Below are 27,912 nucleotides of genomic sequence, written 5' to 3'. Positions count from 1 at the left end.
CTATTATAATGAGTCTCTAGACAATAAGCATATTATCATGGCTAAGTCAAACACCGCCACCGCTGCCAGAGCAAAACAAGCAGCTTGGGAAAAAATTGCCGATAAGCTAAATGCGAAAGTTCTGGGGAAATGTATAGGCTCATCTTAAGTGCCTCATTACCCCAATCAGATCACATTTCTTTAAATGTACCTGAATAATCTCATTCGATTATTAATTTCCATTAAGCCTAAGTAGGCTTAATGGAAATTAATAATCGAATGAGATCTTGCAAGCGAAAATAATGATCTCAACTCTTTCAGAATAAGTAGGCTAGATAAAAACAAGGCCAAAGAGTATCTAATTGATACGAATTCATAGACACTTATGAGGATATATGTAGGCTACTGAGCTTATATCATGTACTATATATGTGTATATGCATGTAGGCCTATGTGTAAATCCCTCTTTGATTTCATTGACTGGGACATGGCCAGGGAATATGATGAATTGATTCATCAGCTGGTTAAGCGCCAAGTACACTTTTCTTACAGCAACGCATGCTGCGGCTTTGCCAATGTTTTCTGCATCGCCTATACTGTATAAAAATTTAGCCTATACCTGACGCAAAAAAACTCAAGGCTATGCAGAGTCTGAAGCACAGTTAAAGTTTATTGTCAATTTCTTCACATGTCAAGACATAAAAAGGAATCGATGACTTTTCCCACTCTCCCACAGTGAAACATATAAAAAGCACAGGCACAACAGATAAGACAAGACATTTCCTAAAACATAGCGTTACATATTCACATACAGCAGCATAAGCTCATAATAAAGCATAAAGCTTGCTGCGGCGTGTGATATTTGCAATGTACGGCCCGAGAAGGTCTTGCAAATAAATGAGTCCTTGTCCGCTGAATCGATATCGCTCAAACAAGAACTCATCCGTGTGAAATAAAGGATCTTGGCAATCGCGAAGAACTCTATTGGTATGGAAAGCTAATCAAACTAAAATATAGCTCCTTGGTCAACTGGGTCTCTCAAAAAGGGAGCTGCCATGTTATTTTCCGGGGATGTGGCAAGCTTATCCAGCTACACTTACGTTAGCCTGCTCTGGAGCAGGTTAGTGCTAATTCATATGTTACTATGGTGATTCATCGAAAGTTGCTTCCACGAACCAAAAAGAGGGGCGTTTTTTATCTTAGCCTGAAAATTAGCTCGCTAAACCGCTTAGCAAGCTACGACGAATACCCCCCAGGACACAAATCAACACTAATTGTGTTTTTGAAGACCAGTGTTGATGGAAACATGGACCCTGTTGCCTTTCCTTTGGACCTGATTGAGCTGCATAGTCTGTCTGCTGCCCATATCAAAGACAAGATAATTTACATTTAGTCATTTAGCAGACGCTCTTATCCAGAGCGACTTACAGTAAGTACAGGGACATTCCCCCGAGGCAAGTAGGGTGAAGTGCCTTTCCCAAGGACACAACGTCAGTTTGTATGACCGGGAATCAAACTGGCAACCTTCGGATTACTAGCCCGATTCCATCACCGCTCAGCCACCTGACTCCACTTGCCTGTTCAAGAATGGCTTCACTATTGAGTTGCTGCAGGAAGTCTTCATAGGGTTTTGCAGTGATGGGGCCAATGTAATGTTAGGTGTGAAGTCAGGTGTGGGGAAGCTGCTCCAGGATGACTTCCCAGGCATCATGCTGTGGCACTGCCTTAATCACAGACTGGAGCTTGCTGTGGACCAGGCACTGGACTCAACAGGGGGAACAAAAGACTTTCAGGCATTCCTTGACACCCTGTATTCTTTATATAGCCAGTCACCAAAAAATGTGCGACAGCTGAGTGAATGTGCTCACAACCTGCACATCACCCTCAACAGGATTGGGAGAGTGTTCAGTGTCCGCTCGGTCGCTTCTTCATGTAGGGCAGTCACAGCTGTATGGCAGTCTTATCCAGCCTTGGCACAACATTTCCGGGAGGCATCAGAGGACACTTCCAGGGATGGCAGAGAGAGGGCCAAATTCAAGGGGCTGCTTACAAAATTGTGCTCTGTTAATTTCCTGACAAGTCTTGCACTGATGTTAGATGTTCTCATTGAACTGAAGAACTTGTCAGAAATTCTTCAGGACAGGAAGACCACACTTCAGAAGGCCCATGACATCATGTCACTGTATGTGAAACGTATCGAGAGCCAAAGTACACACCCAGGCCAACATGTTGTTGAAGCAAGCAAGGCAGAAGAAATTATGGAATTCAAGGGAGAAAAGTGTTGGCAAGTCCCCCATCATTGACTCAAAGTTCATCAAAGCAGTAGCAGAGAGTATGAAAGACACTCTTCACCACCACAGCAAACAGGGCACAGGCCAGTGTCAAAGCCACTAGAAAAGAGGCTTACAATAGCCTCATCGGTAAAATGGGTTCTTAATCCTGACAAATGGGACCATGACAACCCTCGGTATGGCGAAAAAGAGGTAAGGGATCTGTGTAATGCTTTTCACCTGAACGAAAAGGAGGCACACCTTGGGTTCATTGAATTCAAGGCAAGTGGAGGAAGAAGTGTTCCCAAGAGGTTGAGGAAATTGCTCATTGCTGTGGACACACTGTCGGCAAGTAATGCAGACTGTGAGAGGGGGTTCAGCACAATGAACACCATTATAACAGAATACAGAAACAAACTAACAACAAAAAATGCAGCAAACCTCCTCTTCATAAACACAGTGGGTCCTCCATGTAAGGAGTGGGATGCCCTTCCTTATGTGAAGACTTGGCTTGGCAAAGGAAGGAGAGCTGCTCATTCAACCCAAGGCATGGCTCGTCGTCAAGCAGATGAGGACAGCTACTTCAAGCCTCTTTGGAATTTATTCTAAGTGTTTTACCTTTTCTGTTCTGTTCCACTGTTCTGTTCTAACTATTCAGCTAATAAATAAATAAATGTTGAAATTAAGTGTTTGCAATTTATTCATAATCAAAAAAAGATACAGGTGGGTTAAAGAGTGATACTAGAGTGATAAGAAGTCCTAGTGAATGCTTGATAAGTAGACTATAATACAGTAAATAAACAAATAAATAAATAATAAATAATTAGGCTAAGTGAAATTTTAAACCTGTATCATAGTACCACCAAGAAATAAAAACTACTTTCACCCCTGCCAGGCAGTCACCCCCTGAGTCTTCCAGGGGGCCTGGATACACCCATGGGGACAGTATATTGCACCTATAATATTGGGGAAGCCAGAAGGAGAGGTAATATAGAGGCTTGTCAACATATAGGCTGCTTTAAACAATGAAAATACTTTATACAATTGAATAAAAAGTCTCCTTGATTCTTTGTGTTTCAAGATGACCTGAAAAACTGATGAAAATCAGTTTTTAAAAGTTTTCAGGTACTGCTTTGGAGCAAGGTATACCCTTCATATTTCCTGGCATAGTTGCCCATTCAAGAATGTCCCACATGCAAAGACACACAGATATGCAGACAGACTGAACAGTGTCAAGGCTTGGCTACAGTGAGTTTGCTTCCTTGTGTGTGATTCCAGCAGACAACATAGTCTAGGCCTACCTACATAGACTGCAGTCTACTACTCTCCTTTCTACTATTATAGTCTACTACTCTCCTTTCTATTACTTTCTACAAAGGATGGTAGGCTGCTCTTATGTGTTCATCGCCATCCTTAAGAGTTGCTAAAGTGTTATTTCATATATATATTTATATTTATGTATTTTTTTATTTTTAAGAATGACAATTAAATATCTAGATAAACTATGCTGGGCCTGCTGAACCTATACTTCTTCCACAGATACTGGTCAGGGAAGCATTACTTCTGTCTCTGAAGACCCTTGGGGCTGGTGGGATAAACACTCTGTATAATCTGAGCACCTTCATCCACCACAGGGTTGTCAAAGAACGGATACGCCATAATTGATTGTAACTTGTCTAGACGCTCTGCTTACTTTCTAAGGCCTTATTTTATGTAAATTAACCAATGGCTTTTGAAAACAGTTAAAGTGACATTATTTCTTAACTTGTTTATTTAAATTAATATATTTTTTGGAGATGAAGTAAACAAGTAAATCATTCATGTCTGCACTTTAAAAAGTCTGAATTTACGTTTCCGAACACAGACTTTGCGCGGAAGTGCTTTGCGCGCAGGAATTTACTCGACGGAACTGTCTTTAGATTCTGTTTACGCCTGTTTGAAATTATTTGCAACACATTTTAGTTTAGCTTGACTTTTAGCCTGACACGGATCAGGCTTGTTCCGAAGTATAAGTTACCTTGGTTACGTAGCTAGAACTAAAATAAGCTACCTTTATGGAACGGAACTCTCGCTAAAGTAAGTGAGACTTGGCAAAATAAGTCTCGCTTTTCCTTAATCAACGTTGATGGAACACCCCCCTGGCCTTTGCCTGTGGTGTTTATGCAGCTGTTGGCTGTTTTAGGTAGCTAGCTATCTCCCAGAAGTTAAAGAGCTGCTAAACTAATGTTCTACAATAGGTAGACCTTTGTGAACAGATAGACAAATTTAGGCTGTGGCATTGAAGTTCAGGTTAGTACTCAGATTGTTTCACCAATTGAAAAACTAATCTGGGACTTTTGATTTAAGTAAGGGGAGTGCCAAAACTTTTCTATTGCCATTTGGCTTCCTAATTCCTAACCTCGAGTTTATTGAATTTAGCTACAACAGCAACACTAGCTAAATCAATTGCAGATATCAGAACAGACCTACCTGCAGTCTCTGAGTGTTTTATGTATTAATTACTTTGTCTTTGCATCGTACCAGTTGAGTAACAGAATGCAACCGTCTCAGAATCAGAATTCGGTTTATTCACCATGTATGTTATACAAACACAGAATTTACTGTGTAAGGGAGGTGCAAACACTAAACATATACGAATCTTAAATTAAGTAAAGGTACAGAAGTTTAACTATTCCTAAGAACTAAACAATCTAAGAATAAAACAATTTAAATATAAAATAAAAGATATATAAAAATAAGAATAAGAACTAGAGAGGGTACAATTTCTGGGGAAATTGTAGGCTGTGCTTGCATCGGTTGCAGAGGGGTCCGTTTTTTAATGACATTTTTTACAACTGATATTTCCGTATATTTTCTATAGAAATGCATAATTATTATTTATAAAGATTACATAGATTTAAAAGCATTTTTTTTTGCTGCTCATTTACAACTCAAAATACTAAGAGTGAAGTGTAGAATGAAATCGTTGTCTTCTCATTTCCCCTGCAAGAGGGAATGGTGATCAGCAGCCTCATAGTTGAATCAAAACGAATACATTTGGCAGACCGGTGTAAAGATTTACCTAATCTCTATGACTTAAACGTCCTTTTATGTTTTTCCCTTCTCGTTATATTTTCAGGCATTTAGCCTACTCATATTGCATTCATTCATTAATAAAGAACCCCCTTTGAAGATTATCGACTTTAAAATTATTTACTAATTTTAAAATGAGTAAATAGTTATCACCCTGGCCTCTTTGCTTGTGGCGTTTCTGCAGCTGCCTTGCAGTAAAGCAGTTAGCCTAGCTATCTCCCAGAAGTTAACAAGCTGCTAAACTAATGTTCCGCTAGAGGTAGTCACGCGAGTTTTCGTGACGTTAGTGACGTAAGTAGCGTCATTGACTGTGGCTAGCAAGTTAGCCACCATTAGCTTCACTTTTCACCACAAAAACGTAATTTCTACTTAAACCGTGCAACGGAACGTAAATACAAATACAAGCAACTCAATCGCTACCAAGACAAAACTTTTGACATTGACGTTGTCTATGTTGTCCAAATATTGACGAAGACTTAGGGGTGTGAAGAGAAACAATAATAATAATATATATGTGAGAGAACAAAGGTTGTGCCCTTGCCGAAGGCAAAGCACACCCAATGAGCAGCATGTGTGGTCAACATAGTGCAATCAGATACTGGGTTAAATAATGAATGAATGTCAATGGGAGTCCTTGGCCTTGTTGAAGAGGCCAGTAGCAGATGGAAAGAAACTGTTCTTATGGCGTGAGGTTTTGGTCCTGATGGACCGCAGCCTTCTGCCGAAGGGGAGTAGCTGGAACAGGGAGTGACCAGGGTGGGAGGGGTCGGCCACAATCTTCCTCGCTCGCCTCAGGGTCCTTGAGGTGTGCAGGTCCTCAAGGGTAGACAGATTGCAGTCGATCACCTTCTCAGCAGTGCGGATGATACGCTGCAGTCTGCTCTTGTCCTTGGCAGTGGCAGTAGCGTACCAGATGGTGATGGAAGAGGTGAGGATGGAGTTTATGATGGCTGTGTAGAAGTGCACCATCATTGTCTTTGGCAGGTTGAATTTTTCTTCAGCTGCCGTAGGAAGTACATCCTCTGTTGTGCTTTCTTGGTGAGGGAGCTGATGTTCAGTTCCCACTTGAGGTCCTGGGAGAGGATGGTGCCCAGGAAGCGGAAGGACTCCACAGTGTTGCCTGGGGAGTCGCGCAGGGTGATGGGGGTGAGTGGGGCTGTATTCTTCCTGAAGTCCACAACCCTTTCCACTGTCTTAAGAGCATTGAGCTCTAAGTTGTTCTGGCTGCACCAGGTCACCAGGTTGTCAGCTTCCCACCTATAATCAGACTCGTCCCCGTCAGAGATGAGCCCAATGACGGTGGTGTCGTCCGCAAACATCAGAAGTTTGACAGACGGATGACTGGAGGTGCAACTGTTGGTGTACAGGGAGAAGAGCAGAGGGGAAAGGACGCAGCCCTGAGGAGATCCGGTGCTGATGGACCGGGAGTCAGAGACTTTTGTTCCCGGCTTAACGCACTGCTTCCTGTCAGACAGGAAGTCTGTGATCCACCTGCAGGTGGAGTCGGGCACGTTCTGCTGGGAGAGCTTGTCCTGAAGCAGGGTGGGGATGATGGTGTTGAAGGAAGAGCTGAAATCCACAAACAGTATCCTGGCGTAGGATGCTGGGGAGTCCAGGTGCTGTAGGGTGAAGTGGAGGGCCATGTTAACGACGTCATCCACCAACCTGTTTCCTCTGTAGGCAAACTGCAGTGGGTCCAGGAAAGGGTCGTGATGGATTTGAGGTGTGCCAGCACAAGGCGCTCAAAAGACTTCATTACCACAGAGGTCAGGGCGACGGGTCTGTAGTCATTGAGTCCTGTTGGCCTTGTCTTTTTGGGCACAGGGATGATGGACAAGGACTTGAGACAGGCTGGCACATGGCATGTCTCTAGGGAGGTGTTAAAGATGTTGGTTAACACCGGAGACAGCTGATCAGCGCAGTGCTTGAGGGTGGCAGGAGAGACAGAGTCCGGCCCAGCTGCTTTGCGGGAGTTCTGCCTCTTGAAAAGTCTGTTAACTTCACCCTCCTGGATGGAGAGAGTCGTCACTGTAGAGGGGGGGAGGGGGTAAATCAGGACAGTCCAATTGTCTTTCAAATCTACAGTAGAACTCGTTCAGGTCGTTGGCCAGGCGGGAGTCATTAGTGGAGTGGGGGGCTCTGGGCTTGTAGTTGGTAATCTGCCTGAGCCCTCTCCAGACAGTAGCAGAGTCGTTAGCAGAGAACTGGCGCTTCAGTCTCTCTGAGTACAGTCGTTTAGCCTCTCTCACTGCCTTGCTAAACCTGTTCTTCGACTCCTTGAATCTGTCTCTATCCCCATTCCTAAATGCTTCCTCTTTCTCTGACCTCAACCTTCTGAGCTCTGCTGAGAACCAGGGCTTGTCGTTGTTGAAGTTCACCCTGGTGCGTGTTGGAATACAGCAGTCCTCACAGAAGCTGATGTATGATGTCACAGCCTCTGTGAGTTCATCCAGACTATTGGTAGCAGTCGTGAACATATCCCAGTCAGTACAGTCCAAGCACGCCCGCAGATCCTCCATAGCCTCACTGGTCCACTGTTTTGATGTCCTCACAACAGGTTTACAGAGCTTTAATTTCTGCCTGTATGCAGGAATCAGATGGACCATGGTATGGTCAGAGTGACCCAGTGCTGCACGATGGACGGCGTGGTAGGCTCTACTGACTGTAGTGTAGCAGTGATCCAGAGTGTTCTCTTCTCTGGTTGGGCATTTGATAAATTGTCTGTATTTAGGGAGTTCGTGGCTGAGATGACCTTTGTTAAAGTCGGCGAGTACTATAACAAGGGAATCCGGGTTTGCTCGCTCCACACTCAGAATCTGGTCGGCGAGCATGCGTTGGGCCTCTTAAACCTGTGGACTCGGCGCCATGTAAACTCCGACCAAAATGAGTGACGCAAATTCTCAGATCTGAGGTCTGTGATCTGATGTAGATAGGTCGCTGTGACGTAGATCGGTCGGGTTTTGGCTCCGCCTATACAAAACCTGAGCTGAAAACGGAAGAGAAACTGTTTAACGGTCTAACTCCACATTTCAGTGGGACAAAGTTTTCACGCTTTGCACATGCTTTCAGGAACTAATTTCACACGTATATAATGTACTGAGAAGCAAATCATGGAATTTGCTTTACAGGATCTTTAACCCTTGTGCTACCTTCGGGTCATTGTGACCCACCGTCGTGTTGCGATAACTTTACCTCACCCTTGTGCTACCTTCGGGTCATTGTGACCCACCGTCGTGTAGCGATACCTTTACCTCACCCTTGTGCTACCTTCGGGTCATTGTGACCCACCGTCGTGTAGCGATACCTTTAACTAATAAAAAAAAAGAAGTATTATTTTTGTATAAACCCTGCTACCGCCGTGATGGTGCGACTCTTCCTAATACAAAAACGTAGATACGTAGGGGAGGGGTATATCACGTAATATCACTAGTTAAAACTAGGAGGAACACTCGCACCGTCCTCGGGTCATCGTGACCCACCGTCGTGTTGCGACAACTTAATACGAAAATAAAGTGAAGCATTTTTTATTTTTTTTTACCCTTGTGCTACCTTCGGGTCGTCGTGACCCACCGCAGTGTCTGCATTGTCAATTATGAACCCGCCGCCCGCCCCAGAAGTTTCTATATCAGGTTATATCACAAGTTAACACTAGGTGGAGCTGTCTCCGGGTCGTTGTGACCCACCACAGTGTCTGCGTTGTCAATTACGGCGGTCGAATTATGTAGGCGTCATTGGGCTCGCTCAACTTGACGAGATTGGATCCACGCCTCTAACATCTCCGATACGCCTCCAACATCTACCCTGAGTCTAATGACGCCTTTACGATTAGACGATCGGCGATCCCTCTCGGCGGGAGAATTGGCCAGGCGTCAGAGAAACCGCAGCCGGACCTCTCTGCCAAGCCCACGGTCGAGAGGTATCGTCGCAGGCCTCGGAATGAGACAGGCGACGTTGACCTTGATTAAATTGATATGGTTGTGCGTTGAAATCATGATGAGTTTGATTACGTCTGGCATCAAAGAAACCGCAGCCGGACCTCTCTGCCAAGCCCGCGGTCGAGAGGTATCGTCGCAGGCCTCGGAATGAGACAGGCGACGTTGACCTCGAATAAATTAATAAGGTTGGAACGACGGGAGACAAATGAAATCAACGCGTATCAAACACCTCGTCTCAGCAACTTTATTTAGTCAAAACACGGCCTTTGCGATTCGACGATCGGCGATCCCTCTCGGCGGGAGAAATGGCCATAGGTCGGATAAACCGCAACCGGACCTTTCTTCCAAGCCCACGGTTGAGAGGGTTCGTCGCAGGCCTCGGAATGAGACAGCCGACGTTGACCTAGATTAAATTGATAATGTTGTGCGTTGAAATCATGATAAGTTTGATTACGTCTGGCGTCAGAGAAACCGCAGCCAGACCTCTCTGCCAAGCCCACGGTCGAGCGGTATCGTCACAGGCCTCGGAATGAGACAGGTGACGTTACGTCTGGCGTCAGAGAACCCGCAGAGAACCAACAGGCCTCCTGAGGGATCTCCCCTTTATCTATTTGATTGAGTCCAAAGACGGCCTTTACGATTCGACGATCCGCGATCCCTCTTTGGCGGTAGAATTAGGTAGGTGTCCTTAGACTCATTTGTCCATGTAATCACATAAGCCGTAGGGGAGTGCTACTAACACACATTCCGTGGGGGTCAGGACAGCTGTTGTCTAGGGCGACGCAGCTTTGGCTCGGGATTTCAGTGCGCTGCAAGTTCTACAGCAGATGTTTGCCAATATCGAGCAAAGTGAGTCTGAAGAGGATGCCGAGGATGTGTCAGAAGAAGACGGGGAAGAGTGTGCAGAGAATGTGGCGGAAGAGGAAGAAGAAGATGGTCAAGAGTACAACGCAGTCAACGACTCCGACGCCACCGCCGCCAACGACCAAGCCCCTCAAATCGACAGAGATACTTTCGTGTCGAAAAAAGGGCAAAATGGAATGGTATTCGATTGCGTATCGGAGGAATCCGAGACTGAGACTGCCCCACATGCAGTATACATGCAGACGACTGAACAACTGAGTCGAGTGCAGAAGAGGGCTTTGCTCAAGTCACACAGTGCTGCTACCACCACCACATGCATGGGATGTATAGATGATGTATCAGGATGGCGGGCGGGAGGGTTATCCCTAGCGCTGTCTGCGGGTCGTTGTGAAGCACGGTGTCATGCATGGTGTGACAACTTTTCATGATTCAAAACAAATTAAGTGAAACATTTTATTTTATTCCTTGTGTTGTCTGCCTAGTCTATCACGGCACTCTCGTGCCGTTTCGGGTTCGTGGTGAGTCAAAGTGACGTTGTGAAAACTTTTATTTCTTGCCTTGTCTGCCTAGCCTATTAGGCCACTCTCGCACTGTATCCTAGTCGTTGTGACTAACCATACCTAGTCTGTTAAGCCACTCTCGTGCTGACAACCTTTCGTAATACAAAAATAAAAGTGAAACATCTGTCAAAATAAAAATTAAAAAGAAACCAGATTTGCCCTGACCGGGAAGCCATCCCTGGCCGCAGAGGTGAAAGCCCCACAGCCTAGCCACTAGACCACCAGGGAGATGCTTGTTCAATGCGCTGTCTCTGCCTTTTTGTTAGATACTGCATCGTCTGCGTTGTCTATTACGCGACCCTCGCACTGTCTCCGCTTCTTTGTGACCCACAGCCGTCTTCTGACAACGTTTCATAATTAAAAAAAAGTGAAACCTTTTATTCCCACGCTGTGGGTCACAACGACCCCGAGACAGCGCGAAGGTGGCGTAATAGACAACGCTGTGGGTCACAACGACCCGGAGACAGCGTGAAGGATAAATAAATACAGTTCAAGCTGCATAGACAATGAGGAGAGCGTGAGGGTTGAACAGCGGTGAAATCGTTTTTCTTACCAGTGTCTCGCGTACAGCTTTGCAGTGAGCTACACTGGTTTAAAACCACAGGTCACAATTTACTCATCATTCATCATTTACTTGTAATCTAATGTCATAATAAAACCTAAAACAAACATTTATTTGTGAGGAATGTTTATTTTAACGATCAAAAACAGATGTATAACAGACCGCTGTGATATGCTAACGCCTCAGTGAAATAACAGACTACCGTTTCCGAAAGTCGATGTACTAGCCTAATAATCAGCGTATATCATATTGTACATTACATTTCACAACTGTGTTTTTTTTTTATCACAATGTTAAATGAGTAAATAGATATCACCCTGGCCTCTTTGCTTGTGGCGTTTCTGCAGCTGTCTTGCCGATTTAGGTAGTTAGCCTAGTTATCTCCCAGAAATTAACAAGCTGCTAAACTAATGTTCTACTACAGGTAGTCACGCGTGTGTTAGTGACGTTAGTGACTGTGGCTAGGTGGTTAGCCACCGTTAGCTTCACTTTTCGCCAGCAAAACTTAAATTAAGCCTGAACCGTGCAACGGAACGTAAAATCCAATACAAACAACGCAATCGTGACCCAAGACGAACATTTTGACACCAATGTTGTCTATGTAGTGCAAACATTTACGGAGCCTTAGGGGTGGTAAAAGAAGTAATGATAATAAATATATATGTGAGATTACAATAGGTTTTGTTGTCAAAGGCAAGCACACCTAATTACGTGAGAAATATAGCATGTTAAGATGTGTGACTTTTGAAATATGACTGTGGTTAGTTGTTGTATTTACGTTATTTTAACAAGCCTTCAGTCCCAGTACAACCAGCGGGAAAGACTTATATCTCTAACATTTGAGCAACCAAGCTGTATAAAAAGTTCAGGAGGCGTGTGCTTGCGATTAGGTCGGGGTCGGGACAGTTTAAGGGTGGGACCTTGATACCGCCGCTCCACAACCCGATCACTACTGCGCAGACTTTGGCTCCAAATTACATCACCAGAGCAAGATGGCAGCACCCGTATCAGGGATATTTTGGCTTCGTTTTTGTACAGTGGGAGGAAGTGGATATATATCTATATATACAGTCTATGGTCTGTATTGACAAAACATCTTAAGGCTAAAGATATCTCCCAATTTGTTGAAAACCTCATAAATATTATGAGTGTAAGGCAGAGTTTCTGGGTACATGTACAGCTTGAGCCTCTGTAAGGTCAAGAGGTCATGCAGCGAGGCCCCCTCTGAGCAGAATATAGCATGCAGTCCAGACAGTGGGGAGACAAGGGACTGGGAACCGCCGGTTCCCAGTGAATCGATTCCTTGGAATCGTTAGCAAAATTCCTTAACTATTCTGTTAACAATTCTCTGTGCCGTTAAACAATTAAAATGCTAAGTTTAATAATGGATTAAAAATCGATATGCTCATTTTAATAATGGGACACGCAAACGTCTGTCTGAATAAACTATAAAAGACAGACTGCAGACAAACATGGCAACTAGGAAGAAGCAGGGCTCCAGACTAACTTTTTCCCTTGGTTGCACTGGTGCGCCTAACTTTTTTATTTAGGTGCACCAGCACAAAATTTAGGTGCACCCAAATTTTTCCTTGCGTCGCCACAATTTCAAGGTCACCTTTTTATCACGCTCCATATACATTCATATATATTATGTAAATGACCTTAAACAAGAATAAGGTGTAGGTAAATATTGGTTTTATTTGACGCACAATTAAACTGTATATAAAAATATTTTAAGTGCTTCACTGAGCTGCCAAACTAAAACATTGCAAGCAAAATAAAACATTTTAAAATAGAAAGTGCTACTGTTTAAAAGTGCTTCCCTGAACTGAGACCTAACATTTCATGGCTCAAAGTCTTATAGTGGGTCCCCCCTTGCTCGCATGCCCTTCAGATGGCCAACACCTGTAATTTGGCTTTCTTGCCCTTTGGCCTTGGCTAAACCAGCTTGCCACACTCTCCCTAGCATCAACATCCTAGCTCCATGGGTTAGCTCCATGGCCCAGCTCCGTAACTCAGGGGTGGGCAATTAATTTTGACAAGGTGCCACATGAGAAACCTGAAATGTGTTGGAGGGCCGCATCAACGATAACTTGAACTTAATTCTGCTCACTATTCATTTTCCCCATTGTAAAAAGCAGTAAAGTATATATTTTTATTAGCTGCTACTGGTTATCAGAAGAATAAGGATATTCTGTGAATATTTATATAAATATTTTACATGTTGGTCAACTAGGAAAAGACTATCGAAGTAACAGTAAAAACTAAAATAATCATTACATCAGTGTTTCATTTTCTAGTTAATCTTCACCAACACTGAAAAGTTGTTTTGCAGTATGTTAAAGATATGCAACTGATCAACTTTATACAAAAAGCAATACTTTTTTGCAGTTCATTTTGTTATGTGAGAGGAATCCAGTGGGCTTGAACAAGTGCATCGAAATCTGGCTGAATGTCTGAGGTGGATATGCGAAGGACAGCTGACAGGTGATGATCCGAGTGTGCAATTTAACTAGCAAACCATCAGCCCGCGCCCACTGAATCAGTCAAGTTCTTATTATGTCCGCGTTCGTTTTTTTCTTGAGTCCCTTAGTGCCGATTCAATTTGTAATCCTTCAACACAGCGACCTGTTCTCCAAAACTAAGAACACAGCTTTGACTTTGACCTCAGTAAACAGATAATTAGAAGTCCATGTCTTGTTAACCCTTGTGTTCTCCTCGGGTCGTTCTGACCCATCAGTCATTGTGACCCACCGTCGTATTGCGACAACTTTACCGCATACAAAAACAAAGTGAAGCATTTTCTTTTAACCGTCGGGCTGTCTCAGACCCCCCACATTGCGAAGGTTAAAAGAAAAGTATTTTGATTTGGTTTTGTATTGGGTAAAATTGGGTAAACACAATGATGGTTCGTTATGAACCTTTGGGTCATGTGACCCGAAGGCAGCACGAGGGTTAAAAACTCTACATTCTGTATCAACCTTTCGTTTTTCATTTTCGAGGGCTAACCACCTAACTCTCCTGTCGGTGAGGTTGCGCAAGCGCACATATGTAAATTGCCTGATCACAAGTGTTTCAGGACTACATATTTACAACCGCTCAACACATTTATTTATTTTTAATTTTTGATTTACCTCACGCGGGCCGGATTGGAACAGCCTGTGGGCCGGTTGTGGCCCGCGGGCCGGTTGTGGCCCGCGGGCCGTACAATGCCCAGGTCTGCCATAACTGATTCTCTGGTGCTCAGGTCGTAATTTCAATCACACAGCACGGAGCAGTGTAGGCCTACAGGAATATATGGACCACAGCCAATCAGAGGCAAAGACCCGCCCCATCTCTGTCTCTGATTAGTTTAGACCACGATATGATCCAACCATGAGTGCGAGTTCCGTCAAAGAAGAAACAAACGCTTCGTTCCTGGAGAGGCAGCGGATGCGAGGAGGTTAGGTGCACCGGTGCGACCTAGTAAAATTTTTAGTCGCACCCGTACAAATTTTGGTCGCATATGCGACCAAATTGGTCGCACTCTAGAGCCCTGCAGAAGTGTTCTAAAGTTTGGTTGTATTTCACACGACAAAATGACAACATCGCCACTTGTAACGCATGTAAAAAGTCTATTTCGTCGAAGGGAGGAAATACTACAAATATGAAGAAGCATTTGAACACACAGCATGGAATGAAGTTACTGTGTTCGATGCATGCAGCAGCGCAGCTAACGTTCGTGCTTCATCTCTAACTATCTAAGGTAGAGCTAAACTGCTCAAAAGTGATCACAACCACTTGTTACTGTGTGAAGCAATTTGCCTTTATTGTGTGTAGTCGATCTAGTTATCTTCTGTCCCGTCGTTTGAAGCATACATTTTAGCTCCGGAATTCGTCTCCCATTAGTATTGATCATTTCACGTTATTGGGGCGGCGTGTGTTTATCAGCAAACGTTCGCGTGTCCCATTATTAAACTGAGCATATAGATTTTTAATCCATTATTAAACTTAGCATTTTAATTGTTTAACCTTTTAATAGTCCTGTTAAATGTGCCTGAAAACGCCTAAACAACATACCCAAAGTACATTGAAAGCTGTTGTTGAACCATTTGGAGTGCATGCATGTAAATGGTCTCTTTTGAAAGGTGACACTGAAGTTATTTCCCCTGTTGTTAGGACCCCTGTAAGTCCTACTGGTGTTGAGTAAGAGAAGCTTGAACACAAGGAAACTGAAAGTTTCTATCTCCGACTAGATTTTGTTTTGAAAACAGAGGCCTGAAGAGGCCTAGAGGTGGTAGGTATTAGCTAATTTCAGAGCCAGTCAAAGCCAGTTTGAGAAATTCGTTTAGAACGAGTGTGTGTGTGGGGGGGTGCATGACGCACAGACCTAGTTGGCTGTAGAGGGGAACATCGATAAGAGAATCAATAAGGAATCGAATCGATAAGCAGGAATTGATAAGGAGTCGGAATCGTTAAAATCTTATCAATACGCATCCCTAGGGGAAACAGTAAGGAAAATCATGTACAAATAGGGCTTATGTGATTAACGACCACTTCACCTGCTGAACGTTCTAGTGTGTCAATACACTGACCACTGAAGACCCGTTAAGGAAGCAATTCTGTGCATTCTATATCTGTACTGTCCAACTCATGTATTTAAGCACGGCTGAGAGACAGAGTTTTCACTCATGCCATCAGTTTGTCTTGAACTGATTGTTTGATCCGGGCCGCTCAACTAATAAACCAACGTCAACTCCTTTCCTTTGTCGTGACTCCTTCCGGCCTGCCTTCTCCAGAATTTACATTTTATCAATGAGCGTGTCAGTGCTTTTTGGACTCTAGGATTATTTGGTGCAAGATTATTTCACAAAGCATTTTAGCGCTAAAACCAGATTCTAAATCTGTGAAAAGTCGTATTTAACCTAATCACAAACAATCCTAACTTTCTGCAATCTTCCTCGTAATCAGGTTAACATTTAGTGATACTGATCTTTTAAAAAGGAGTAGCCTGAATCACAAGGGTAGAGCTAGTCAGGGATGCAGTCACTTCGTCAACCAACAGAAACAACCCAATAACGCCGGAGATCAAAACCTGAGGTTTTACGCTAGTTGGCCACAATGAGAATGCAGCTATGCAGCGCAGACAAACTACCCAAGCCCCCAAAAAATTATACTTAAAGTATAATTACAAAGTAGAAGCACACATTGTATATTTGTGTATAAGTACAAAAATAAATCTGTGAAAAAGCAGGCCTATGTGAATAGTCATGTCATAAGTACATTTTCGGAACACTTCTGAGAAAAAGATAAATATAGCCAGGTGAAAATGTATTAAACTCCCATTTAACATATTTTTACAGATTTAAGTAGGTATAGGCTCTCATCTGTCAGAATTTTCCATCAAACAATAAATGCCCTCTCTAAACATCATCCAGCTATTCACGGTTTCCTCTTGATGTTCGCCAATGACAATGAAACAAAACAGACTTCATGCCCGTAGCTGGACTACCCTGTGTAGTTGGTGCTATAGATGGAACACATGTCCAAATCATTTTAAGTTTCCTGTTCACACAGATCCGCAGAAACTACAAAAAATGCTGTATAATGCATGCCAGGCCAGTAGTTGGCGATGTCACTTTGTAAAGAAACACTGCACACAAGTATTCCTCCACAGAAGGGATTGTAGTTTTCTCACGGGTTGTTTAGAAGTACTCAAGCACATGCGTATAGACTGAATACATCATAATTTTCACAATGTTTTAGTCTGTTTACACAGATATTATAACCAAAAAAACTTGCACTTTGAAGCCCGTTGTGATATGTTTGCATTTTCTGTCCCCAAAACACCATTGTCGTGTAAACAAACGGCCAAAACGCATAAAAAATTTTCAGTTTCTAGTTGAAACCATTGTGTAAACAGCCCCTTACAATATAAATGTAGCTGCAAGAAGTAATGATGGATTCCTCCTGAAAATTGCAGACAATTTTTTTTTGACATGGTAGAGTGACATAGTCCCACACGTGGAAAACTTTTCAAGGCAACAATGGTTGATTTTAAGTAATTTTTTTTACGGTTTTCGGTTTTCACAAATTACAAATTAGAACAATCTATAATTTGGACATCATGGGTTTCTGAGACGTTTTTGTTCCCGATGAGCAATAGCCATCCATGTATACCAACTTTCAATGGAATGAATATTGTACTAAGATGCTATCATGTCGCCAAATTGAATACGACAACATGATAGCACCTTAGTACAGTATTTCTATGATGAAATCATTGACAGAGACCCATCCTTTACCAGCCTATCACTGTGAGCCATTGTAATAAATCCATAGTAATTAGGAGTCAGATGGCTGAGCACTTAGGGAGTTGGGCTATTAATCAGAAGGTTGCCGGTTCGATTCCCAGCCGACAAAAATTACGTTGTGTCCTTGGGCAAGGCACTTCACCCTACTTGCCTCAGGGGGAATGTCCCTGTACTTACTGTAAGTCGCTCTGGATAAGAGTGTCTGCTAAATGTAAATGTAATGAGGTCCACGGTGCCCTTTTTCTAGTTTAAGATTTCTCCTAATTCCATAGGGAAAGTTGGTCACGGCAGCTTTGTGAACAGGTTTTCAGCTCTTAAATAAAACCTATTACTACTATTTGGGAGATCTCTTAGTGGTAAGATAAATGTTTGGTGAAAACGATGAGTTGTCAGACCTATGAATAATAATATTTTATGTTATCTGAATCATGAGGTAGAGTTTTAAAACAGTCCAGATGATGGGCAGACGTCTATATTTAAAATGTGGAATTCAAATTAAGATTATTTAGGTCTCTTTGCTAACCCTGACCGTATAAGATATGTCAGAATTTTGCAATTTAAGCTTCATTCAAGTCAATGATAGTTTGTAATTTCCCCCCAAAAATGTGCATCTTCTGTCACCAATCTCAGATGAGAGATGTCATTGGTGCAGCTACGGCTGGAGAGACGTATTTCCGTGCCTCCATGGATGGCTGTGTGTCGTATATGGTGACCAACCACATCCCCAAGTTGGTGCAGAACAGAGTCCGTACCTGGTACAACTACACCTGGGATGCTCAGGGTATGCTGGGTAGGTTTCCCAGCAAACTACTTCTATTGAATTTAATTACTAATAGAGATATACTGAGATGGGTGAAACCATGAAGCTGGGATTTATGGATTGCTGAGAAAAGGTCTCTATCCTTTCCAAGATCAGAATCAGAATAAAGTTTAATCGGCAACAAGGGATTTACTTTGGTGGGCAGGTGCATACAGTAAATATATAAGATGCTTTAAAAAGTGTGTGCAGTCCTTACAGTGAGGGAAGAAATTATTTTATCCCCTGCTGATTTTGTGCGTTTGCCCAATGACAAAGAAATGATCAGTCTATCATTTTAATGGTAGGTTTATTTGAACAGTGAGAGACAGAATAACAACAAAATCCAGAAAAACTAATTTCATTTTTTTTGCATTTGCATTTTAATAAGTGAAATAAGTATTTGACTCCTTCTCAATCAGAAAATCTCAGCTTGTTACCAATATAATCTGTTACCTGTCCACAGAAGCAAGCAATCAATCAGATTCCAAACTCTCCACCATGGCCAAGACCAAAGAGCTGTCCAAGGATGTCAGGGACAAGGCTACCTACACAAGGCTGGAATGGGCTACAAGACCATCGCCAAGCAGCTTGGTGAGAAGGTGACAACAGTTGGTGCGATTCTTCGCAAATGGAAGGAACACAAAAGAAATGTCATTCTCCCTCGGTCTGGGGCTCCATGCAAGATCTCACCTGGTGGAGTTGCAATGATCATGAGAGTGGTGAGGAATCATCCCAGAACTACACGGGAGGATCTTGTCAATGATCTCAAGGCAGCTGGGACCATGGTCACCAAGAAAACAATTGGTAACACACTACGCCATGAAGGACTGAAATCCTGCAGTGCCCGCAAGGTCCCCCTGCTCAAGAAAGCACATATACAGGCTCGTCTGAAGTTTGCCAATGAACATCTGAAGAACCTCCTTCCCTCAGCCACGCCATTGAAAATGGGTCGTGGATGGGTATGTAAGCATGACAATGACCCATAACACACGGCCAAGGCAACAAAGGAGAAGAAGAAGAAGCACATTAAGGTGTAAGGTCCAGGAGTGGCCTAGCCAGTCACCTTAATGCCATAGAAAATCTGTGGAGGGAGCTGAAGGTTCGAGTTGCCAAACGTCAGCCTCAAAACCTTAATAACTTGGAGAAGATCTGTAAAGAGGAGTGGGACAAAATACCTCTTGGCTGTGTGCAAACCTGGTGACCAACTACAAGAAACGTCTGACCTCTGTGATTGCCAACAAGGGTTGTCACCAAGTAATAATTGCTTGCTTCTGTGGACAGGTGTCTTTTATTCAGGTAACGAGCTGAGATTTTGTGATTGAGAAGGGGTCAATACTTATTTCACTCATTAAAATGCAAATCGATTTATAACAATTTTTACATGCGTCTTTATGTATTTTGTTGTTGTTATTCTGTCTCTCACTGTTCAAATAAGCCTACCCAAATTATAGACTGATCATTTCTTTGTCAGTGGGCAAACGTACAAAATCAGCAGGGGATCTAATAATTTTTTCCCTCACTGTAAATATAAGATTAAGAAATACAATCAAATACTGTACAATATTAAATAAAACGTAAAATATAAAGTAAGAGTACTTTAATATATATTACATATTATATAGTAATATTCACCTGTAGCACTTTGAGATTTAGCTAAATATAAAGTGCATTACAAATACAATTATTATTATTCCTATTTATTCAATTGACTATTAAAACAATTCGGGCTTCCTCAAGTTTATGAGTTTCGTATTTGTTTTGATTTGACTGTTATTATGAAGATGCATTATTATGGATACATACTAAAATATACAATGTACACTCTGCTATTAGATGAGTCTGAGCTGCTGGACCAGATGCCTCTGGTGATGAGAACAGCCATCGCTGTGGACGTTAATCTTACTACCTTCCAGAAGATAGATCTATTTAAGGTCAGAAATCTAAAGTCAACAATAAATTTAAACATGACATCTTTGTAGTCTATTTGGCTCATACATCATAGGAAAGTCTTCAAATCCATACTTTTCTTTGGAATACCAAATCACGTACTCTTTTGGTCCTTAATGTTTAAATTAATTTGTGAATAAATGTTATATGTTAAGGGTTGCGATCAGCAGATGTTAGTGGACATGTTGCTGAGGCTGAAGTCAATCATTTATTTACCAGGGGACTTTGTGGTGAAGAAGGTAAGTGTGTGTGTCTGTCTTAAAATGAAACTCTCATAACAGTATCTGACTATTTAAAACCACTGCTTGAAAAGCAGTAGAGTTGCAAAAGGATGGAAGTTTCCAGGGATTTCCTTTGCATAAGTATTGTTGTAATCTCTTGAAATTACCAAAATTTTGCCACTGTACATAACAGACAACATTCTGCTGAACACAATTTTTTCCTCCACCTAGGGAGATATTGGTAAAGAGATGTACATCATCAAAAGTGGAGCGGTGCAGGTGGTGGGAGGACCTGACAATTCCATAGTCTTTGTCACTCTGAAGGCTGGTTGTGTGTTTGGAGAGATCAGGTAAAGGGATGTGCACCCTGAGCTACGGATGCACCGAATCCAGGTTCCGGATTCGGCCGAGTATTGGGCTTTTTGACGGGGTTCAGTTTCGGCCGAACCATAGAATTATTTTCCACCGAACCCTACGCTTGCACTACGCACGCTACGCTGGTCGACATAATGACGCCGCCATTGATTACGGGAATGTGTTTACGTAGGCCTAGGTGGACCATTCAATGCAGTAGGCTGAGAGAAAGTGAAAATGGATCTTGTGAGCAGAAAAAGTGTTGTTTGGCAGTACTTTCAGTCAAAAGAAGGTGATTCAAGTCAAGCTACATGTTCAATTTGCAATGTTGATTTGTCTCGTGGTGGCAAGGACCCTAAACAATACACAACATATTCACTGTTAAAACATTTGCGTATGAAACATACGAAAGAAATTCAAGAAATGTAAATGGCTAATATTTTGGATATTGATTGGATCTTGAGATAGGGTAAACATAGGCATATGGTAATTGTCAAAATACACTGCTGTGGTCGTTGTTTACTTCATTAATGTGTTTACTGTGTTAATGGACTGGAGGATGGGAGTAGGATTCGGTTTTGGCAGAATCTTAACCAGTGGATTCGGTATTCGGCCGAACCCCAAAAATCTGGATTCGGTGCATCCCTACCCCGAACTGCAAAATTATAGACTTTAGTTCCATCATGCATTAAAAATCTAAACATATTTCAGTCTGTTGCAGTCATCCAAAGATGGAGGGAACAGGAGAACAGCTAATGTCAAAGCTCACGGCTTTGCTAACCTCTTTGTACTGGATAAGAAGGACCTAACAGACATCTTGGTTCACTACCCTGAATCACAGAAAGTCTTGGCCAGGAAGGGAAGGTAAGAAAGGGCTGGGATTAATTTAGCATATTTCTTCTGTTCGGTCGTCGTTGTCTAGGGGGAAACGTTAGTCGACTGAGACCGATGCTAGAGCTAACCGTGGCGGGCCCAGACAGGTGACGAGCGGAAGGAGAAACTGGAACACTCTACCTGAGTGTAGACTCCCACACCGGGGTGGGAGTCTACACTCAGGTAGACTCCCACCCCGGTCTCCAGGACAGCCCAAGCCGCCGTTCGGCAGACAGCTCGCTCACGGTTGGTAGTGTTGATCCTGATATTATGTATTTGGTACTTTACAGTTTTTCTCCATTGCTTTGGCTCAATTCTTGGAACAGAAATGACATTCTCAAAGCTCTAAGTGCATTTGGCAAAATAACCTATATGGTTCAGCACAAATACATAGATCACCTTCAAAAGTTCATATCTCACCCAAAACAGTTAACTCATGCTTCAAAACCAAATCATTTTCTCATATAAATAGTCAGTGCCCCCAAAATGAAAAGTTCCTTCTCGATTGCTTTGGCTCATCTAGAGAAAAAAGAGGACATTCTCAAAGTTTTAAATACTGTAGCGATCTCAGTCACTACGAAGAGAGGTTTTTCTTGAACGAGCACTTTATTACTTCACAACAATGCACGTAAATCACTGCTACTAAACCGTGAGCACGAAGAGGCTCATCAACCAGAAAACACATTTACTTATTCAGGTGTCCCCGCCCCCCGGCTCCTCTGCCAGCCCCCCCCATAGTGCCTAGCAACCCCCACATGAGCTTCCGCTGCTGACAGAGAGCAAGGACACCAGCACACAGGCCCACATACATCACAATGAACATGAACTTGAACAAATCAACACATACAAGACACTACAATACATTTGCCAAAATAACCTAGATGGTTCAGCAAAACACCATGGCACACCTGCAAAGGGTCATCTTTCTCCTAAAACAGACAATTCATCAGTCAAAACTAAATCCTTTTCTCATACAAATAGTCAGTGCCCCCAAAATGAAAAGTCACTTTGGCATTGTGTAAACACTGCAGGTTAAAATGATTAGATGTTTTGTCAGTATGGCAGTGGACCTTAAAAATATCCCTCATGTGCACTGTGCTACAGTTACTGTAGTAGATGTTTTCTTTCCAGAATACTATGTGTCTTCAATCTACCCAGACTACCAGCTCCCATGTTACCCCGCTCCTCATCTCCCTTCACTGGCTTCCCATCACGGCTGTATCAGATTCAAAACCCTGGTACTGACCTTCCGAGCGGTGAACAGGACTGCACCCGACTACATCAAGTCTCTCCTCCAGCCTTACACCCCCACCCACGGTCTTCTTCTGTCAACCGTCTGGTGGTCCCACCTCTCAAGAGCGCCCGCTCCCAACCCAAGCTCTTCTCTTGTCTGGCCGCCCAATGGTGGAATCACCTCCCCACCTCCACCTTCAAGAACTATGTTTCTTCCCATTGGCACTTATTTGCTTTTCACAATGTATGCTTCATGTTTTGGCTACCCACAATGTTTTTGGGGCTACCTCATTGTTTATGATTATTGACCTTGACTTGATCATTGACTTTTGTAAAGTTCTCTTTTGGAAGTCGCTTTGGATAAAAGTGTCTGCTAAATGAATAAATATAAAATTTAAATGTAAATGTGTATCAAACAGAAAAAAGATTACAGTAATTCAAGAGTAGCCTACAAGGTTTCACATCACATATTGCACTCACACTGCTTTTGAAATTCTTACTGTAATTGCCATACATTGTGGTTACTGTAACATGAGATGTGTACAGCACAATATAATGTCATACAATAAGCACATCAAAATGTATAACCTACACTACCAACACATACAGTAAGAAAGTAGTTTCACTAGTTGTCGTCCTCACTCTCCTGCTCATCCTCACGCTCCTGTCTATCTGGCCACAGATTTCATCGACATCACATCTGAGGTTCTCCCTTGCGATGCAACAGGGGAAGAATCATTGTGCATGCCGCAACCATCCCCTACACTGATCTGCTGTGACATCGTCACAAGCAGCATCCATTGCCTGGAGCAGGGACCTCTGGTTTTGAGCCCAATGCTCATAGACCCTCCACATACATGCAGAAGAAAACTCCTCGATAGGATTGAGGAATGGGGAGTAAGGTGATAAGAGCACCATAAGCATTCTTGGATGGGCAGTGAACCCTGATGACTGGGCCACGGTGGAAGCTTACATTGTCCCACACAATGACAAATGTAAGCAAGTGAGGCCCTACCAAACCCCTCTCATGTAGAGGGATAAGATCGGAGTGCAGGTGGTCCAAGAACACCAGTTGCTTCTGGGTATTGTATGGGCCAAGACTGGGAATTTCTCTGAAAATGGCAGCATACATGGTGATGTTGCCCCCGAGCTGCCCTGGGACAAGCTCTATATATTGGATGGAAGCATTTATACTCCTGGATAGCTCCTGTCAGCTAACTAAACTTACTGTGTGATTGGTGATCGGATGTGTCCCCTTGTTTAGTAAAGTTCTAGTTGCACCTGACAATGACTGTAACCAGTTGATCCAAGAGATCCATATTACAGTATATACCATGATGTTTTTCATGGTATTATGTGCCTGAAAGATTTTGACAATGGAGTGAACTGTTGTGCAGGTGATGATGTACACAAGGAAATTAAAGGAGAAGGTTTCCCACGTCTTTCCGCCATCTGGGAGTTCAAAAATAATAAACTCCTCCTCTTAATTACCTGGGCCCCAATCAGGACACCGTTCCACTCCCCTCCAATCACCACCATGTGCAAGGCCGCTGTGCCACTAAAGTGTTATATTTAAAAGTTACTCCCGAAAAAAGGAATATGAACCTCTCTTAACACCCTGCCACTAGGCGTGCGCGTAACACTTCTCTTTAGTAATACAAGGTGCACACGACACACTTTTACACATCTTGCTGTTTCAGTAAGATTTAGTAGGTCTTTGAAGAAAAAAACTACGTAGGTGCCATGTTGATGCTCGCTCCCATCCCCGATGCTTGTTAAGTGAGACCTGTTAAAAATTGCATCCTGCTTTGTAACGGTGCATATTTTCAACCATGTTTGAAATTACCAGTACATCTCTTAAAAGTAGAGGGCAACATTTTGCTCCTGCTTTTGTGACATTTTTTACGTTCCAAGCATTTACATTTAGTCATTTAGCAGACGCTCTTATCCAGAGCGACTTACAGTAAGTACAGGGATATTCCCCCCGAGGCAAGTAGGGTGAAGTGCCTTGCCCAAGGACACACCGTCATTTTTGCACGGCCGGGAATCGAACAAGCAACCTTCGGATTACTAGCCCAATTCCCTAACCGCTCAGCCACCTGACTCCCATTTAATGTTTGCATAGATACCACAAAACATTTGCCAGGAAGAAGGCACTAGCAACCAAAGACATTAGCAACTGACTCAACTATGATTTTATTCTATCTTCCATCTTTTTTGAAAAGTCAAAGACAGCATAGACTTACTATCAAGCCTGGAAATCAGCAAGCCACTTTACTGCGCACGACCGGACTTGCTGGAAGATCAATATGGCATTGGCCTTATCTTGGTTTTTCGAGCCTCAATGTGCCACTGAGCACTTTCATTAAAACTAATAGAAAATCATCTTTAAACATCTTTGATGTTTGGTCTACTTAATAATAGGTATATGGTGTCATGTAGTGAGAACATCTGCAGCCAATAAGCAAATCAGAAAGCATTAATACAACTTTCATTCAACAACTTGAATGGGAAGCGGAATTTCTTTTCAGCCTCCATTTTGTTGAAAAGGAAAAACACGAAAACATTTATTTCTCGTGTTTTTAAGAGACAGCAGAGTTTTGTAAAAGCCAGGTCCCTCCAGATTTTCCAACATTGTCTGTGTTCAGTTGTGTACTGTAGTTTGTGAACTCCTATATTTAAGCAAATGTAGCTAATTTTGTAGTTGTGCATCGTGCACTTGGCATGAAAGGTATGTTGCTCTATCAAAGACACCCTCCAATGTTCCTGTCATTTGAATATTTCCATGTGATTCAAAATGGGTTTGCCTTAACTTTGGATACGTTTTACTCAGAGTAGGTGGAACAAGTTATGGGCGTGTTGGGAAGAGGTGTCAGGGGAAGAATCAAAACCTCAGTAGCATTAAATCTACAAAGTGTTTTATTAGCTGAATAGAATTTTATATGAAGTCATAATGTGACATGTTTGGATGTAAGTGTGTAAAATAATTTGTATTAGCATTGCCTCTTTAATAGGTTTGGTTATCAGTTGGATTAGTTTATCAAATATATAAGTAATCAACACCTTTCTAATAGGTAATGCCACAATTCATAAGTGAAGTGGTGTTTTAATAAGTTATACAAATATTACAAATGGTGATGTTTCTGGTTTTTAACTATATAACTCGAGTAAACTATCAACTCGGTAGAAATCTGCTCCTCGTCCATTAAGTGTATATAGTAGGACAAGTTATCCCTTACTTCTAAGCGTGATAAATGGTTGAAATGTGTAAGAAATACAAGGTGTTGCGTGAGAGTTTGAGAAATGGTTGAAATGCGTGAGTCTCATGGCGAATGCGTGAGACTTGAGAGCCCTGATCCACCCATTTGATGAGCACAGTCTCATTGACGTCTGGCTAAATTGCACCAGCTAAATACTAATTTGTGTATTTTTTACCAGAATCATTTGTCACATGACAAAAGTATTAAGATAGTATCTCAATACAAGTTTACTAAACAATTTCTAGCTCTGTTGATGAAACTAGGCAAGAAAATGGTCATTGAATTTTAAACAAACATTCTTTTTTTTTTTTTTTATGCTCAGAGCTCAAGTTCTAAGGTGTGCATGGGAACTAAATGTTAAGAGTTGCTGACTGTTGTGTGTTTTTTTGAAGAAAACTGATGAAAGCCAAAGGTCCCGCAGCTGCTAAGGCTGAGGAAGATAAGAAAAAAGGACTGGCACTATTTGGACCCAAACCTCCTACACCTAAACTTCTGCGTGCCTTTGGAGGCAATTTCAACAAAAATTTTATGGAAAGACTCAAGGTAACTTTCATTTCTTATTAGCCTGCTGGATTGACTACGATGGAATAAGAAGGGGAACTAAGGGTGAATCTCAAGAAATTGCCTTTGTCATTGTCATGACAATGTGTTTTGGTAAAAAGCTGAGGAAATAAGCAGTTGAGAAAATTGCCCTCTGGCTCTTCGTTAGGTATAATACCTTAAGACTATCTGCTACATCCATTCTACAGAGCAAAGTATCCTGCAGAGCCTCAGCCTCTTACACTTCACTTAAAACTAGTCACTGGCAGTTCTTTATTAATGAACAAAGAAGCTTATATTCAAACCTTCATACTTAAGCCCAGAATTTCCTCTACAGTCTCAACTATCCTGCCTACATTTTCTATCCTATACTAAACTTTTCTGAAGGTTGTCTTTTTGGTTAAGAAAAGTGAATGAGATTAATAATGAAGTTTGTCTTCTCTCTTTTCTTCTCCCTCTTTCCCTCTTTTTTCAGAATGCCTCCTCATAAAGGCCAAAACCATAATTTTTCTTTTTTTATTACCTTGTGCAAATGTTTGATTGTGAATAGCTGTATTTTTTTAGATTGTGATGCCAGAGGAAACATTTTCAGTTTGCATCACACAACTTGCTTTGTCCAGAACTATGTTTGAGCTGTGAAGTACAGTGTGTAAATAAATTAAATGATACTTGAAAGTTCAGCATTTGTTTCTGCCATGCACATCTTTGTTTTGTTGACTGAATTATGTAGTTCGTTGTCAGGAGTTATTGCAGTGCCAATCACAGGATTTATGTATCTATAGCAACTTCTTGTGTCATAGCATGTTTCTATGTCACTGTTGTGCATAGAAGCAGAGAGTGAGGTCAGTTAGTTGTGGGACTGTAATCTCCTTAGCTTGACCAGCAGGGGCCCGTTCTCCGTACGTCACTTATTACATCCGAGATCAAATGACACATCCAAGATGACATCATCTTGCTTATCATGATCTGGCTAATTCGGTTCTTTGAACACACTTGTTGTTTATGATTAGTATAGCTGGATTGAGTTATACGTTGGTCTAAAAGGGGGTATGTATCGATAGTAGAAACCTTGATCAGCAACGCTGATATTGGCTGCTCACATAAGTCTATGGCTGCTCACCGTGGCCAAAATGAGCGCCCTGTTTTTTCC

At 42.3% G+C, this 27,912-nt stretch overlaps 1 protein-coding gene across 1 annotated transcript in view; it reads left to right on the top strand.

Moving 5' to 3' along the window:
- The window catches only part of LOC134035285 (cyclic nucleotide-gated cation channel beta-3-like), a 70,914-nt gene extending 43,472 nt beyond the window's left edge, over nucleotides 1-27,442 (top strand). The window contains exons 12-18 of the mRNA XM_062480277.1: nucleotides 18,166-18,325; nucleotides 20,168-20,265; nucleotides 20,437-20,520; nucleotides 20,734-20,852; nucleotides 21,568-21,720; nucleotides 26,615-26,765; nucleotides 27,238-27,442. Of these exons, the coding sequence (XP_062336261.1) occupies nucleotides 18,166-18,325; nucleotides 20,168-20,265; nucleotides 20,437-20,520; nucleotides 20,734-20,852; nucleotides 21,568-21,720; nucleotides 26,615-26,765; nucleotides 27,238-27,252 (780 nt within the window). The 3' untranslated portion in view covers nucleotides 27,253-27,442. The remainder of the gene's footprint in view (nucleotides 1-18,165; nucleotides 18,326-20,167; nucleotides 20,266-20,436; nucleotides 20,521-20,733; nucleotides 20,853-21,567; nucleotides 21,721-26,614; nucleotides 26,766-27,237) is intronic.
- The last annotated feature ends 470 nt before the right edge of the window (nucleotides 27,443-27,912 follow it).

Source organism: Osmerus eperlanus, chromosome 15, assembly GCF_963692335.1.
Source record: "Osmerus eperlanus chromosome 15, fOsmEpe2.1, whole genome shotgun sequence".
Classification (NCBI taxonomy): domain Eukaryota; kingdom Metazoa; phylum Chordata; class Actinopteri; order Osmeriformes; family Osmeridae; genus Osmerus; species Osmerus eperlanus.
Note: the sequence above shows the minus strand (reverse complement) of the source record. Positions and strands in the feature narration are given on the sequence as shown.